Source organism: Heterocephalus glaber, unplaced genomic scaffold (genome assembly GCF_053883595.1).
Source record: "Heterocephalus glaber isolate CG9 unplaced genomic scaffold, H.glaber_assembly_v1.0 deba00001097, whole genome shotgun sequence".
In the NCBI taxonomy this organism is placed as follows: Eukaryota; Metazoa; Chordata; class Mammalia; order Rodentia; family Bathyergidae; genus Heterocephalus; species Heterocephalus glaber.
In genome coordinates this window covers 1,384,461-1,401,550 of record NW_028258191.1, presented here as the reverse complement: position 1 = coordinate 1,401,550, position 17,090 = coordinate 1,384,461, and the positions used below count along the sequence as shown (strand labels likewise).

General features: G+C 40.6%; 1 protein-coding gene across 1 annotated transcript in view; it reads right to left on the bottom strand.

Moving 5' to 3' along the window:
* The window catches only part of LOC101700055 (antigen WC1.1-like), a 54,583-nt gene that overhangs the window by 25,978 nt on the left and 11,515 nt on the right, over window positions 1-17,090 (bottom strand). The window contains 4 exon segments of the mRNA XM_087210044.1: window positions 2,435-2,508; window positions 2,973-3,171; window positions 3,358-3,689; window positions 13,910-14,224. Of these exon segments, the coding sequence (XP_087066170.1) occupies window positions 2,435-2,508; window positions 2,973-3,171; window positions 3,358-3,689; window positions 13,910-14,224 (920 nt within the window).

Below are 17,090 nucleotides of genomic sequence, written 5' to 3'. Positions count from 1 at the left end.
AGAGTTGGATTGAGTTCTAGTATTTCATTACTTATTTTTTGTCTAGTTGATCTATCTGTTTGTGACAGTGGGGTGTTGAGGTCCCCCACTACAATTGTATTTGTGCATATATGACTTTTCATGTCCGTTAGTATTTGTTTTATATAGTTGGGTGCACTAGTGTTTGGTGCATAGATATTTATGATTGTCATCTCTTCCTCTTGGATTCTTCCATTTACCAGGATGTAGTGTCCTTCTTTGTCTCTCTTAATCAGTGTTGGTTTGAAATCTACTTGATCTGCCAAGAGGATAGCTACTCCTGCTTTCTTTCAGGTTCCTGTCACATGTAGTATTGTTTTCCACCCTTTAACTTTCAGTCTATGAGTTTCCTTTTGAATGAAGTGTGTTTCTTGTATGCAGCATATTGTTGGATTTTGCTTCTTGACCCATTTTGCCAGTCTATTTCTTTTGATTGCTGAATTGAGACCATTAACATTGATGGTTATAACTGAAACATATTGACTTGTCATTGCCATGACTTTTTCTTTTTGTTGGGTTCTCCCCCTTTACATTTAATTTCTTGTCGTGCCAGATGGGTTCATTCTGCTTTGCTTCCTGGGGTTGTGATCCCCAATGTCTGTTCCTAGGATATTGTGTAAAATTCTTTGGAGTGCTGGTTTGGTATTCACGAAGTTCCTAAGGTGCTCTTTGTCATGAAAGTATCTTCTTTCTCCATCCATTTTGAAAGATAGTTTTGCAGGGTCCATCAATCTGGGTTGGAGGCTGTTTTCTTTTAGGGCTTGGAATATGTCACTCCAAGCTCTTCTTGCCTTGATGGTTTGTGTTGAGAAGTCTGCTGTGATTCTGATGGGCTTTCCTTTGTATGTGATTTGTTTCTTTTCTCTCACTGCTTGGACAACTTTGTTCTTCTGTTGAGTTTCTGGAATCTTAACAATTATATGCCTATGTGTAGATTTTTTTTGATCAAGGCTATTTGAAGTCCTATATGCCTCACTTATTTGTATGTCTAGCTCTTTTCCTCTGCTTGAGAAGTTTTCTGCCAGTATTTCTGTGAAGAGATTTTTTATGTCATTTGCACTCTCTCCTGTTTCTTCATTGAGCCCAATCAGTCTTATGTTGTTCTTCTTTGCATCATTTAGCAGCTGCTGGATTGATTTCTCACATTCCCTTATAATTTTGAAGCAATTTTTCTTTTCCTGATCACTAATTGCAATCTTATCTTCTATATCTGAAATTTTGTCCTCACATTGGCTCATTCTGCTGTGTAGACTTTCAATGGAGTTGTTCATGTCCTGGAAATCTATTTGCATCTGTTTTATGGATTCCATTTGTTTCTTATGTTGGGATTCCATCATGTTCCTGAGCTCCTCTCTAGATTAATCATGTCTTGCACTAGGGGCACAATTTCTCCTGTTATCTGAGAAATTATTTCTGATTTCATTTTTTCCAGATCCCCTTTTGTTGCCAGTTCAGTGGGTCCAGGTGGTTGAGTATCAGAGTGTTCCATCTCATTTCCCTTTGGGGTTGGTGTAGGTGATCTGGAAGTCTGGTTTTGAGACTTATTTACGTGTTTTCTCATTTCGACTGGGGCGGGGGGCTATTAGCGCCTGCACGGATTACCTCCTCTGAGCTGGGTGAGGTGGGACAGGGTCCGGGAGCAGTGGTAGGGATGGTGACCCAAAAGCCCCTCCCTCTGGGCCAGGAGTAGTGGGACAGAAGGTGGCCCAAAAGCCCTTTCCTCTGGGCTGGGAGCAGTGGGAGGGATGGTGACCAGGAAGTCCCTTCCTCTGGGTCAGGAGCAGTGGGACGCTGGCTCAGAAGCCCCTACCTCTGGGCCAGGAACAGTGGGACTCAGTACCTTGGTCTGGTGGTCTGGTGTCCTCTGCGTCTTTGTAGTGTGGAATCAAGTGGCTGCCTGTCTGCAGCGGGGTGATTCGGTGTCTTCCGCGTGACTCAGGACCTCGGTAGGGCGTGCACAGACCTGCCTGTCTGCAGTGGGCTGATTTGGCATGTCCTCACTGCTATAATTTCTATAAAGAAGTTTTTAATGCCCTTTGTGCTACTTTTTCATTTTTCATTGATAACAGTTAATCTTAGATTAGTCTTCTTTACATCATCTAGCAGCTGCTGGATCAATTTTTCATAGTCCCTTGCTTGTTTTACGGGTATCTCTTATTAGTTAAACACGAACCACAGCCCTGCCTTGTAGATCTGATATTCTGCCTTCACACTTGTCTATTCTGCTGTGTATGGTTTCAACAGTAGTTTTAATCTCCAGGACTTCTCTTTGAGAGTGTTTTATGGACACCATCTCTTTTTTATGTTGGACATTTATGGTTGCCATGCCATTTATAACACCTCTATTTCTTCATCAGTATCTTCTTTAAACTCATTTGTTTTACTAGGGTCATTGTCACTTTGTCTGTACAATTACGTCTGCTTTGAATTTGCCAAGGTTCTTATTGATCTGTTCTGTTACTTCCACTGCTACATTTTCAGATATTTCAGCTGTGTGGATAAAATTAATGGTGTTCTGCTAAGAACAACAAGGTGAATCCTAAGCATGACCATGAGTCAAAGAAGTCTTCAGAGTACATACTTTTTATATAATGATAAAAACTGAAGGAAATTATTCCTTAGTGGTACAAGTTACAGTGGTTTCTTTGCCGGGGAGGAGAGCACAGAGATTGGTGAGATTTTTAGGTCACAACGGAGGGAACTGCTAACATTCTGTTTGCTGATCTGGGTAAAGGTAACTAACAGCTCTACATTATATACATTGTTCTCTATGAATTGTGATTAAATAATATTTATTTTAAAATATTTCCTTGAATATTATTTGCCTTGACCTGAATGCTTCATGACAACTGAGAAGACCATGGCACTATAGAGTTCTTCAGTCTGCTCTCCCTGCAGTCCACAGTGAGGGCAGCTTCCCCCGGAGCCGAGCCCTGCCCCCTGAGCCCTCTCACCTGAGCAAACCACAGAGGCCGCATTCCCAGGGGCGCAGGCAGGGACGCCCAGGGCTCTCACGTGGCAGCTCCATAGGGAGGACTCAGCCCCCGAGGAGTGGAATCGGTCTGTCCGGATCTCACCGTCTCCTCCTCCCACAGAGCGTGCTCCCGTCAGGGTGGAGAGGGTGACCTCACAGCCCAGCTGGCAGCACACGACCTGGATATTGGCCACACTCCAGGGGGAGGCGCAGAGCGCTCTCCAGCCCGCAACAGTGCTCACCTCCACCTGCCCCGCACACTGAGAGGGGCTGGGCCTCCTGAGCCGGACTGCAGTGAGCTCTGGGGGAGAGGACCGAGTTTCTGCAGCTTCTCACACGTTAGTACCCCAACTGAGTAGTCAAAAAGAAAAGTCCTCTTGTGTCTCACCTGAGCAGACAAGTTCAACAACCCCACCATGCTGGCAGCTGCCTCCAGGACAGGGCGCTCTGGGGCAGAACCAGAGCTCGGGCTCCTGCCCCTCACACCGGAACGCTTCAGCCCACACCGGTCCAGCGTCCTCTCTGAGGGGCAGGTCCCCCAGGACAGACGCAGCCTCACCGCACCCCAGCTCTGCACAGATGACCTGGGCAGTGGGCACCGTGAAGTTCACGCCGGACACTGTAGTTCATGCTCCTCCAGGGTTCACTTCCACTAGGCCAGAGCAGGGCCCGAGTCTTCCAGCCAGGCACACAAATCCTAAGGGAGAAACACACACACACACACACACACACACACACACACACACCAAATAAGTATTTACAGACAAATTCAGAAGGAATTTATAGGTTCAGTTCAGAAAAAACATTTCATAAAGACTTATTCTATGTTTTAAAGTGGTCGTTTTCTGTCTTCTTTTATAATGTCTATATACAATGAATATGCATTCAATGAAGATCTAGACTTTTTTTTAACTTTTTCACAATTTCTTTATTTGTGGTTCTGGGGATTGAATCCTGGGTTTTCACATTGGCAACATTAAGAGCCACTCCATTCACCTCGCCTTTGTTAGACAGGTTCTTCCTATGTGGCTAAATTGGTTAGGCTGTTATCAAACCTCATGATTTATATTTACTTACTGGTTGGGAGGAGAGAAAGGCATGCTAAATAGACTACAGCCCAAACTAGATTATAAACACTAAAGTCCTGGGATTCCTCACATCCTTCTTCCCATTAAAGAAGACAGAAATTGTAGGTGGTGGTTCAGAAGTGACGACGACACTGGAGCATGCTTGTGTGCTTATTTTAGGTTTTGTTTTGTTTTTTCCTTTGAAGAATTGCTTTATTACTGATGAGTGGAATTTGAGAAGCCAGGAGACACCTAGTGAAGATCATCAGATCCAGTTTCCAGTCTGGATGCAGAGCCCTGCAGAGGCATTGGACAAGGGCTCTGAGACTGGGTGATAGGATTTGTAGTGATGACGCTCAGAAGGGATTGTCTTTCTTAAGAGAAAAGCACGTGCAGTAATGCTTTGTTACCAAGTGTGACACCACAGTGGGATGAATGGAAAAAGCACTGATTTTTTTCTTAATCTGGTGACTTTAGATCTTCTATTTAGACCTGCTCCTGTTTCTCTCTGACGTTGATGCATAAAATGAAGTCTGGATCCCTCAGTGATCTCTCTAAGGACATTTCAAGTTAGACTGTGATACGACAGAGCACTGATAATGCACCTTGCATGGAGAGTCAGAACATAGGGTTTCCAAAATGACAAACTGAAATGATTTATCTTTAGGGCCTAAGGGCTTTAAAGGGGTGAGATCTGGAGTGCATCCTGGAAATCAGCCATCAGTAACTGTGGGCAGGGACAGGGACAGTACTGATCCTGCTCCCTCCTCCCAACCAGAGCAGAAACCCTTCACAGTGAATTCTGGACAGAGACTCTGCTGACCCCACCCAGGCTGACTGACCAGCCCTGCGACCAGGGAGAGGGAAAATGAGGGCAGCATCTCACACAGTGCCCGTCCTGGAAATTACCTCCCCAAAGGAAGAGATATTTGACAGAAATTAGGACTATTCTACTGAACTTATGAAAATAATAGGAACGATGTGGAAACTAGGTTAAAACAGTTACCACATTTTTCAAATTTGAAAATTTCTTGCTCTATCAATGAAAAGATAGTTTCAAAAGATTTTGTAGAAGGAAAACATATATTTTATACAAAAGAATTCAGTTTTCAAGTTGGTACTAATTCTCTTTAATTCTTGATGAGATTTTAGTATTCACAAGGAGAAATGTGTGTGAAAATTACAAGGATATTTATAAAATACAGGTTTGTTTTAAGGGGATAGGATATGCATGAGATACTTAAGCAGGACAAGAACTATGTGACAACAGGCAGAGTGCATTGAAGCAGGATATAAATACAGACTCAAAGTCCTGTGTGTTTATGTGAATTTATCCACGTATCTATATATACACACAAGAAGTTAGTATTTAAGATTCAGAACATATGGTAGATTTTTATAGTCCTAAAAAAACTGAGGTATAGTTTTAAAGGTAACAAAATCAGGCACCTACTTGATATTGCTTTCCATTGTGTAAATTTTACAAAAGTTCAATCTATAAATGTCAAGTGAATCATACAACATGAAGAAAAAATTTATTTGAAAAATGACACAGTGAATCTACAGAAGGCCTGTTATACAACTTTTCTGTAGACATAAATCTTTTGGTATGTCATCTGATCGGGTCACAAATTCCCACATTGATGAAGATCTTTCACTTCTGTAATGTAATAGAAATATTCTTATTCTTTTGGGGGGGAAGCCATACATTTTTGATCTAAAAAAATAATGTTATTGTCTCGGAGTCTGGAGGATAAAAAATGGACCTGAAACTGTCGGCAAGATGGGTTCCTGCTCTGAAGGGTCCAGGGGAGCATCATCCTTTCCTCCTCCTCCTGCTGCTGGCGCTGACGTCCTGGGGGTGTCCTGGCTTGTGGATGCAGCACTTCCGTCCCTGCCTCTGTCTTCCTGTGGCTGTTGTCTCTGTGTCTGTTTCTGTGTCTCTTCTCCTCTTCTAAGGACAGCAGTCACGTTGGGTCAGGGCATCAGTGAGAGGCTTTAGAAAATGATTCCGAATTCAATATAAACAGTAAATAAAGATGTGCACCATGTCAAGTCCATTCCACTGTGCGGAGTAAGGATTCTGCTCCATCTGAGATATTTCAGTGCAGATTAATGAGTCCTCTGCTCTGACACCTCACAGAGGACAAAGAAGCCTCACAGTCTAATCACCTGTCCCACAGCAGTTTCCAATTTTGTCCTGCTTCAGACTTCTGAGTGCTGGGATTACAGACAGGAGACACCATGCCTGCCTTCAGAGCATTTTCTACTAGGAGAGAAGTTTACTTTAGTGAACATGCAGTGATTAAAAACAACAACAAAGAAGCAAAGAAAATAAGTGACTTTTTTTGCTTTTTACCTTGGTTACGTGTTCTTTCAATTGTGACAACTAAATGCAAATGGACAGTACATGGTAAGAACATTTTCCCATCTGCAGAAGCTGGGATTGCTGGTAAGAAGTAAAGTTCCACTAATTTCTCAACTCCATGAATGTAGTCATGAGAGGTAAAACAGAATTTGGGCTCTCCAGAGCCATCTATATTAGTATGAAAAGTACCATCTATATTTCTATCTCTGACTGGAGCCATCTACATATTCCTTGAAGGACATAAGCAGAGTTGCTGCACACACCAGGGCCATGGCAGAGCCCATGTGGCGCTGACCTGCAGCTCCTCCTGACCTTGAGCTGACACAGCAGGCAGAATGGGTGCATTTGCAGGAGAAGACTGGGCTCCCACTGCCGGCCGCTGTCCAGCCCCTTGTGCTTTCTGTAAACCAGTCTGCCTGGCCTGACAGAAATGATGTGCATATATATATTTATTCCTAAGGAATAGCAGGGGAAGGAATTTTACCAAAACCATTGAGTGTACTTTTCTTTTTCTTTTTTTTAACTTTTTGGTATCAGGGATCAAACTCGGGTCCTTGTGCTTGTGGGGCCGGCGGCGGAATCACTGAGCTAAATCCCCTGGCTGAATGTACTTTTAATGCATTTAATCATATTGTACAGAAACTCCAACAGAACAGATTACAAGAGTTAAAAGGAACAACAAACCCTATATATTGAAATTCCATCATGTACTCTAGGGAATGAATTCAGATTTCTGTCTCATGAACTAGAACAGATTGAAATATACCATCGTTTCTGTCAAGAAAGAGAAGGCCTTCAGACCTAGGCCAGAAGCGACATGATACTTTTCCAGGGTCTGAAAAGTTTGAAGTACTGAGACTCCAAGGGCTGGATGTACCTGGTGTGTGTTTGGTACATGACAGGGAGAAGTGCTTCGGTACCTACTCTTGGAGTGGCTGAAAGGTGGACAGATAAAAGATCTGGAGCTGATTTCTTACTAAGCAAATAAGGCACTGTGACATTCTGTTGTTTATCCTAAACATATTCTCAGTGTCACCCCTTCCTCAAACTCTCTCTTCATATCTTTATTCTGCAATGTCATAAATATCATCTGGGAGTGGTCTATTTTAATGTAACGAAAGGTCACCATGCTGTAGAAACTACCAATAACACTTGGGATGCTCAAAAAATTTGTCCTTATTTTATAATAGAGAGGACAAAGTTGGGAAATTATGAGACTTGTTCCAGATTACAGCGTGTGAGATGTAGTGCCTGGTGTCCATTTTATGCCTCCCAGTGGCAGCTCTGCATTCCAGGTGACTTAAGAACTCTTCCTTAAGGCTCACGGTTTAGTATGGATATGAATCACATCACACACTCCTAGGTGCTCCCTCCCACAAAGGACCTCCATTTTCCAAACAGAGTTCACATTTGAGAACACCAACTGGAGTCACAGGAGCGATGCAGGGCCCAGACTTTCAGGAAGTTGCTCTTTCTATACCTGGGCCTGAGCCTGGGAGAGCCTCAATTCTTCACAGGTCATCTTTCACATGGGGCTCTTTTGGTCAGAGACAATGTCACCTTTCAACTGTGCTCATTATTTGAGCTTTAATGCTGTGTTTTCCAGGTAAGTAAGGAGGAGCAGGTTGATTTTCATCATGTTTAACAAGATCACACTTCTTGTTCTTCACCTGTGATCAGGATTGTCTTCTCTAACCTGTCCATATTTGTAACTCTTATTCACCCTGTTAATTCTTGGTTTCTCTTCTTATAACATTTCTTGCTGCACATACATGTTTCCTCGTCCATCACTTCTGGTTCATATTATTCTATCCTGGACAGAGCACTTTGTTGACTGAGAGGCTAGGAGTGTTTCCATCAGATGTGGTTCTAGAGGACTCAGAGATCCACAAAGATCCAAGTAAATTTCTTGAAGAACAAACTTGCTCTGTACCATTTACTTCAACTTCCTGTCACTTCTGAAAGCAAGAGGGACTTAAAGACCTTCTATCAAGGCACAGCAAGGAGTATGAATGGTCACAAAAGGACAAAGAATGAGTAAAAACAGCCTATATTTAGGGAAAAAAATAAAACAGGAGAGAGGGCTTCAAAGGAGGTATAACTAAGCTTTTTGCACAGATCTGATAATTAGGAGAAAGGTATTTGAAGACAATGATGAGGTTCCATTTCCATGCTATTATATTCAGTTCTTCAATATCTTTTCAGAGTTTCCGAATGTTGACAAGTGCCAGAAATATAAGAACAGGGAAAAAATGACACATTGTTGTGGGAAAATTACCTCTTGGGGAGAAAAAAATCAAGCAAACCCTTCTAACCCACTTGCATCTTTAAAAGAGAATTGGGTAAACAAAAAAATTATCTCTGGAAAAAGCTATTGATTTATGTGACTCAATCTCACTTAAAGTAAAATGAAACTTGCTGTCAGAGTTATCCTTGCCTGGTCTTGTTATACAGAACCGTGGCGTCTTTGGGTAAGTATCTCAGTAAGACCTCATCACAGACCTTTTCTCCTACCGTTCTGACCTGTTCAATTCCTCAGTGCTGAGTCACTCTTACAAATCCTTCTCCCTCCTGAAAACTGTATGTACAGAATTCACACAAATGTGCCTATAATATTTTCCATACTACATGTGGGTTCTCAGCGCTGCTCACAGAATCCTTACATTCACTTTGTGTGTGCCTGCTGCCAACCCAAGATCTAATATTGGCTTTTACCCAAATCTGCAAAAATTACATTTGTCCATTTGTTCCCATTATTATCAAATAATTCTCAAAGTCAATTTCTCATATATCACTGAAGTCATCCTGTAGAATCTATGTTATTTCTTGTACTACTACACATTAAGATTTTATTGCATCTCATATTGACCTGCCAGCACATGGCTGCATATTGCTCCCACATGTGAATTTTTAAATTTACTGTTAGAAGAAACATGAAGAAAGAATGCTTTTAGTAATGACAGAAGAAAATTTGACTCAGAATATCTACCTTTGGGTTGGGGACTAGGCTAAGCAACTCAGACCTTATAGTCTTGAGGTTGGTGTTATCTTGCCTTGGGCAGATGGAAATATTTGGGAAGCCAATGCCTCTTGCCATGGGCAGAATACTGATAACCTAGTACTCCTGAGACAAGACAGCATCTGCTGAAGCAATTGTCAGTACAGAGGCATTTGGGTGTAGAGAAAATCTGGTTTCTCATTAACTTCATCCTTATGCACCCATTCTGTATAGTTGCTGTTCCATAAAATGCATGGTACCCCTCCCCCTGTACTTCTCACTGGCTAATAAAAGCGGGCCAACCATGCATGGAGTTTTATTCGAGTCTGTCCACTAGAGGCAAGTCTCCTCCTGGCCTCCCCTTTACGTCTTTAAAATTGTCTCTGTCTTTCTTTGATTCCCGTCATTTTTCCCAAAAGGTAGCTGAGGATCTGATCTGCCCTTGGTAACTGGCACCCCTGAAACACAGAGTCCGAGATCTCTTAAAGGAAAGAAGAATTATGCCGACTAATGATCCTATTAATACGGTAAAACAAATTATGAAAAGATGGGGTATCAATTGGATTTTGGTTCAGAAAATATTTGCAAGGTAATTCCAAGCCACTGTCAGTTACTCCCAGGTCAGACCATGCAGACATAGGATATCAGTGCCCTTTTCCATAGAGGTCATTTATGCGTCTCTCCTCAGGAAGGCTTTGCCACTTCTGTAGAAAACAGATATCCTAATCTGGGTGGATCAGTGGCCACCAAATAAAGAGAAGCCAAAGCACTTACCTTAGTTAGTGCAACAACAAATCCAATTAGGGGACTTAGAACCATCTACTAGACACTAGAACTCTTCTGTGTTTATGATTCCAAAGAAATCTGGAAAGTGGAGATTATTACAAGACTTAAGAGTAGTAAATGCTGTGTAAATAGGGAAGGGTGGAAGGGGTGAAGGGCGCACAGGTAATGGGGGAAAAATAGGAAATAAGATACATCATGTACAGGTACAAGCACCCAATGATAAATGTAAATGTATTGTACACCTAAAATGTACGAATAAAAGAATGAAAAATATAAGAGTAGTAAATGCTTGTTTACAGCCAATAGAGGCTTTTACAGCCTGGTCTCCTATCTCCTGCAGCCGTTTCTCCAGAGCAGCCATTGATTGTATTGATCGTAAAGATTGTTTCTTTATGATTCCCTTACACGCACCTGATCACTAGTATTTTGCTTTCTCTGTATCCAATGTTAACTTTAAAGAACCTATGAGTAGATACCAGTTGTCAGTTTTACCTCAGGGAATGATAAACAGCCCACCCTGTGTCAGCATTTTGTAAATTAAGCCTTACAATCTGATCTAAAGAAATATCCTCAAGCTTGTATTGTTCCTTATATGGATGACATATAATGGCAACAAAAATGTAGCTGCATGCTTTGTTTGCTACAGTAAAGAGGGGCCTTAAAAGTCATGCTCTTTGCATAGCTCCTGACAAAGTACAGACCTCTAGCCCTTATCTCTACTTACGAACTTTGCTTACAAAACAGACAGTGAGACCTCAAAAAATAAAAATAAGACAGAATTGTTAATTGACTTTAAATGATTCTCAAAAATAATTGGGAAATGCTAATTGGATTTGGTCTAAAATAGGTATTGCCACATATCAATTAAAACATCCCTATCATACTTTACAAGGTGATCCTCAGATCAATTCCCCACAACAATTAACGCCTGAGGCATAGGAAGAATTACAGTTGGTAGAAACAATGTTATGGGAATGACAAGTATATCGGGGGTTAATGGTCACCAACCTCTTATTCTCTATGTTGTGGATATACCTCATTCTCCTATTGGACTCTCAGGACAATTGTATAGCTCTCAATTGTTCCCCACTGGTTGGCTATACCTTCCTAATCAGATAGTAAAATCTTTACAGTTATATACTGAACAAATGGCAAGAGTGATAGTGGCTGGGAGAACTCACTGTTATGAATTGTTTGGTAATGATCCTCCTTGGATTACATTACCCATAGAATTGTCTCAATATTCAATTTTATTACAACAAGATGTTTATTGATGGGTTGCTTTCACTGATTTTATAGGGTAAATTGATAATCATTTTCCTAGTGACTCTATCTTTCAATTATTTCTAAAACAATCTTGTATAATACTTCAGATTACACGGACTGAACCCCATTTCTGATGTACAGACTTACTTTACAGATGGTTCCTCAAAAGGAATGCACCTAAATCAATTGAGTTTATAGATTGGGGCCCCTGAGTAAAATTAGTAGGAAAAGACAATAATCATTCAGCTTGGCATACAGTCAGATGGTTAGTATATTGGAAAAAATACTTCTGTTTTATATTCTGATGCTGAAGGACAACTTGAAAGGCGTGAGTCCAATTTGAGACTTCCATTATCAAAGGCCACTGTTAATGGCAGACCCAGACCCCTTCAGGAAATATTTTGAAAACTGGCCCGTCTTTATTATAGTGGTTAGATGTGGAAAGAGCATATGGCTAAATTTACTACAAATACCCCAAACATTCTAATTCGGAAAAATGTCTACATTGTTTTCCATATGTACTTATAACCATTATGTCTTTATATATAGAACTATTGAGTGGAATTATACCTCATTAATGTACAGAGAGTATACACTGAGCCACTGTGTATCAACTGAAGCCTTAGTAATAAGACCCTGCTAGTCTTCGAATGCATGCCAGGAGTCTGGGTGCCAGTAAATCTCACCAAGCCCTGGCCCAGTACTCCTGCTATTTACCTATTGTAATCATTGACTGATTACCTTGAGCACCAAACTAAAAGGACCTTAGGATTGGTTATCGGTAGAATTGTTTCTATGGTATTATTAATTTCTAATGTTGCTGTATATTTTGCTCACTCTACACAGAATACTCATTTTGTAGACAACTGGACCAGAACTTCAGACAAGGCTTGGAATATACAACATTCTACTGGTGCAAAATTACAGTTACAAATCAGCATTTTAGAGACCACTGTTATGTGGGTGGGAGACCACATAGAAAGCCTACAATTAAACAACAGTGTCTTCAGTGTCATTTTAATAGTACTCTGTATTGTATAACTCTTCTCATGTGTAACCAATCTACCCATCCTTGGGGGCATATAAAAAGGCATATACAGGGTGTTATACATAGTAATGTGACTATTGATTTGGAGACATTGCAAAAGGAAATATTATCAATGTTTCAACAAACTCAAACTTTTGATAAACAAATTCAGGATTGAGATAAATTTGCTGATACTCTTGATCAGCTTAATCCATGGAACTGTCTTAAAGCCCGTTTTGGATTTTACATTGGCTCGATTATATTAATGTGTTTCTATCACATATTTTTGCTTATAGTCTCCTGCAGGGGAAGCCAAACCAGACACACCTAGATGCCATTCAACCACAAGTCATGCTGTTTCAACTGCTGGATTACACACACACACAAAAGAGGAACTGCTGGGAGACTAGGCTATGTAATTCAGATCTCAGTTTGGAGATTGGTATTATCTTGCCTCAGGAAGAGGGAAGTATGTGGAAGGCTGCATGTCCCCTGGCTATGGGTAGAATGCTGATAACCCAGCACTCCTGAGGCAGGACAGCATCTTCTTAAGACAATTGTCAGTATACAGGCATTTGGGTATAGAGAAAATATGATTCCTCATTAACTTCATCCTTATGCACCCATACCCTATAGTTGCTGTTCCATGAAATGTATGCTACCCTACTCCGCCGATTTCTCACTGGGTAATAAAAGTGGGTGAGCTGTGGAGTTTTACTTGAGTCTGTCAACCAGAGGCAGGTCTCCTCCTGGTCTGCCCCTTATGTCTTGAAAATCGTCTATGTCTCTTTCTTTTATTCTTCTTCACTCCCCCCAAAAGGTAGTTTAGGGTTTGATCAACCCTCGGTACACATGTTATACTTCCAGCCAAAAAGCTAAGAATACTGGGTTATTGGTACAAGAAACAGGATTAAACCAAACAAGAAATTCATGGATCACTAGAAAGTTGCATGATTCCTTTGTGCCTATGCACCTGAAACTCTGGTATGCAACATTGCCTCACACTGTTCCTATGGAAACACTCAATTCAGCTAAGAAAAAAGACTCATTTTTGTCCTATGTTTACAGATACATTGCTGTAAAGGGGGTGTGCATTTATTTATTTCCAGATATTCATTCTTATACAGAGTAAATTTTAAAAAGAAAATTACGAAGGTTGATTTTATGATAAGGCATTAGAATTAGCTATCTTGTCATATAAAACCACTGAACTGGGAAAGAAAAATAGATGACAATACTATAGGAGCAAGGGAAGTCCAGTCTAACAGCTACTCTGTGGAATTATGGTTTGTGGATGGACTTTTCAGGCCTCTATAGCTGATCCATCTTCTATTTTCAGAGAGAAAACACCTGAATTCCTGGAACTTTCCATTCACTCATACAGTGCACAATGTACTGACCATACCTGAGCAGATGACCCCTGCATCTTGCTGGTGATCGCAGAAGGCCTTGGGCCAGCCCAGAGAAGGGCACTTCCGCACATGGGTCTCTTCTCCTGTACAGTCCAGCAAATTCATCAAAATGGGCCCTGATCCAGGCCCAAGGTGAGCACTATGTATAATATCAAGTGCTTCTCCACATCTCAGCTGTGTGCACACCACTTGGCCATCGCTTTTTTTCCAGTAGAAATCACAGATAGTGCCCCAGGAGCCCTGGTAAAGAATCTCTACTCTTCCCGCACAGCGATGGCCCCCGTCCACCAAGCGGAGCTGAGGGCTCTCTGGGAAGAAAGAACAATGTCAATGTCTGTATTCCTAAAGGGAATTGGGTTGGTTTTCTGGTCTCTTGGGAAACACTCAACAAATAACTGGGTAGAATGCACATTCAGACTGCAGAGCCTTCTCAGCCAGACAAGGAGCCATTGCATAAGGGGAGTAGATGGTGTAGATTCCTACAAAATTGAAAATGTTCAGAAAACATTAGTATGATTGTAAAACAGAAATGGAAGTGAACTGAAAACAATCCAATAAATATTTCCAGATAGAGAGTGCTGAAACATTCCTACAAAAGATAAACTTCTCACAGGGCTCTGTATAGATTTTGAGAAACAGTATACTGGAAATGTTACAAAACTCCTGAGCCAGGGATTTAGCTCAGTGGCACCACGCCTGTCTCCAATGTGGAAGGCCCTGAGTTCAATCCCCAGTCCAAAAAAACCCACAAAAAACAAAAACAAAAAACCACCAACAACAAAAAAAACCCTATCCTGAGTAGATAGTGTATTTCACTGAGTACTTAGAGGCACTATACTTGGTCAGCACCTGAGCTGATTTCTTATAAAGCACTTTAATGTAATATACCTGGAGTTAGTGATATTAAAGCACAGGAAACGAAGTCAGGAACTTAGCTGAGCTCATCAAAATCCTCAGCCATTAAGTGTTTAAAATTAGTGGATCATGAGAGAGGCTGTGGTTTCTCTAAGAACATTTCACTTACAGGTCAAGATTTCAGATTCTAGATCTGGATACTTATTTTCAAACAATTTTCCCATTTTTGAATAGACTGGGTGACGTCAAATGAGGGAAAATGTTCAATAATGGTAACTCTGGCCAGATTTCATGAGGAATCATAGAAAGTTCATAGCTTCCACAAACATATCCATTCTCTGTTTGACTTCCTGTCAGCAGTTGTTACTATCTATACAAGACTGGAGTTTCTAATTTTCTGGTGGGAAATTAAATGTTTCTAAATCTACCTCCCATCAGAGCTAGACTATATTATTCTTGTGTAAACACTTAAAAAGATCTTGCCAGTGCCCCTCCATTAGTATCCTCTTTATACATAAAAGCAGTGGTTATGTAATATCCAATAATTTTACACGTTAAGCAAATGGTGAGATAGGAAAAAATAAACCAAGAACTTCCTCCTATGAAGAATGGAGGAGCTCACAGTAGACCAATGCTCTTATTGATTACAACTAAAAGTTTGGAAGTGTAAAATACTGAAAATATTAGATTTCTGTGGATTCACATAGCCCGAATGTGTTGAAATTCTAAAGAGTGGGTAGGGAGATAGCTGAGTGGCAGATTCTCTGCCTAGTATGGGCAAGGAAGTGGGTACAATCCCTAACACATCAAAAACAAATCAAAAATATAAAATTCCAAAGAGCGGAGATCATTTCAATTTTAGCTAACGTTTTACAGATTCTTTTACTTGAAGAGAAGTTTCCAATTTAGTTCTCCTGCCAAGGACTCAGAATCTAGGCTCCAAGCAACATGGGACTGCCATGTCTTTAGGATAAAAGAGACAGTCTGCTCTGGAGTCACATGGACCTGTATTGACAAAATTGGAGGCCTGAGGGCCTCTGTCCCAGGGCAGGTTTTCTCCTGTAATGTTTGCTTAGCATAGAAACTGTGAAAGGCAGGAGGCCAAAGTCCAGTGTCAAAGACACTGGAAAGAAGAGTAGATATTCTCTTATTCTCTTGGGTACTGGACAACCCAATCATCCTGTTTCTACAAGGAAATTCCTGAAAGGTCAGCCTAGGAAAAGAAGCAAAGCAGAGCTCAATTGGCTGCCTGAGAACTGCAACCACGTCTTGTTCCTGCTCTGCTCTAAGTTGGGTTTAAGTATTTGATTAATCATCAACTCTCTCTACAACATACATAGGAGAATCAAAGATAAATCTTTCAAGTGTTAGAAAATATATCAACTTTTACTCAAATTTCATATAGAATTTCTAGTATCCAATACAAATCAGATATTATGTACATATAATAGATCACATGACATACCAACAAAAAAAGATCAAAGGAAGCAGAAACATCCATGATAAATATGTTGGAATTAGCAGAATGGAAGTTTAAATATGAACAGTGAATTTTGGAAAAAATACATATAGGGAGAAAAATTATTTAAAAGATAGAAAAATCTTTAACACCAAATTGTTTAAAAAAATCAAAGAAACAGGTTCCAATTGACAATAAAGTGTTTAGAAGCAAAAATTACAGAGTAGGTTTAAAAACATTTTAGACAGAACTGAAGACAGAACTGCTGACTTAAAACTAAGGTTAATACAATATTTAACAATAAAAACACTGAAACTTCAAGATTTTTGGAAAGAATTTTGGCATAAGACACAACTGAGACATTAAAATGTTTAAACTAAAAAATCATGGAGGAAGGAAAAATATAGTGAGAAGTGGGATGAAAGGAGGATGAATAGCTGAGGGTGGGAGGAAGCAGGAGAGGTGTAGGTGGGGGGGGTGGATTTTTTTGTTGCCTGGGGAGTAGGAAGTGGGTGGGCTTTAAAGTACTCAGAAGTCTGTCCATAGGTCCTGACTACTCAAAGCAGCTAAGGATGATGGAACTCATTTAATGCACTCTTACAAGTCTGAATTGATCTTCTTTCCTCTCTAGTGGTCTTCCCTGGTCTTCCTGATCTAACCAGGTCTCATAGTGATGCATCAGTCGTTAGCACACTGGTGATACACTAGTTATACTATAGTCTAGTAGTATTCCAATTAGAATCAACCTTCCTCACTTTTCTTTTTACCATCTTCTTATAATTCAAAACACTTGCAAATCTTCACCCACAGGCCCTTCGTGATAGTAAGGCTGTCATCAAAAAGGCAAGAATAAGATTGCA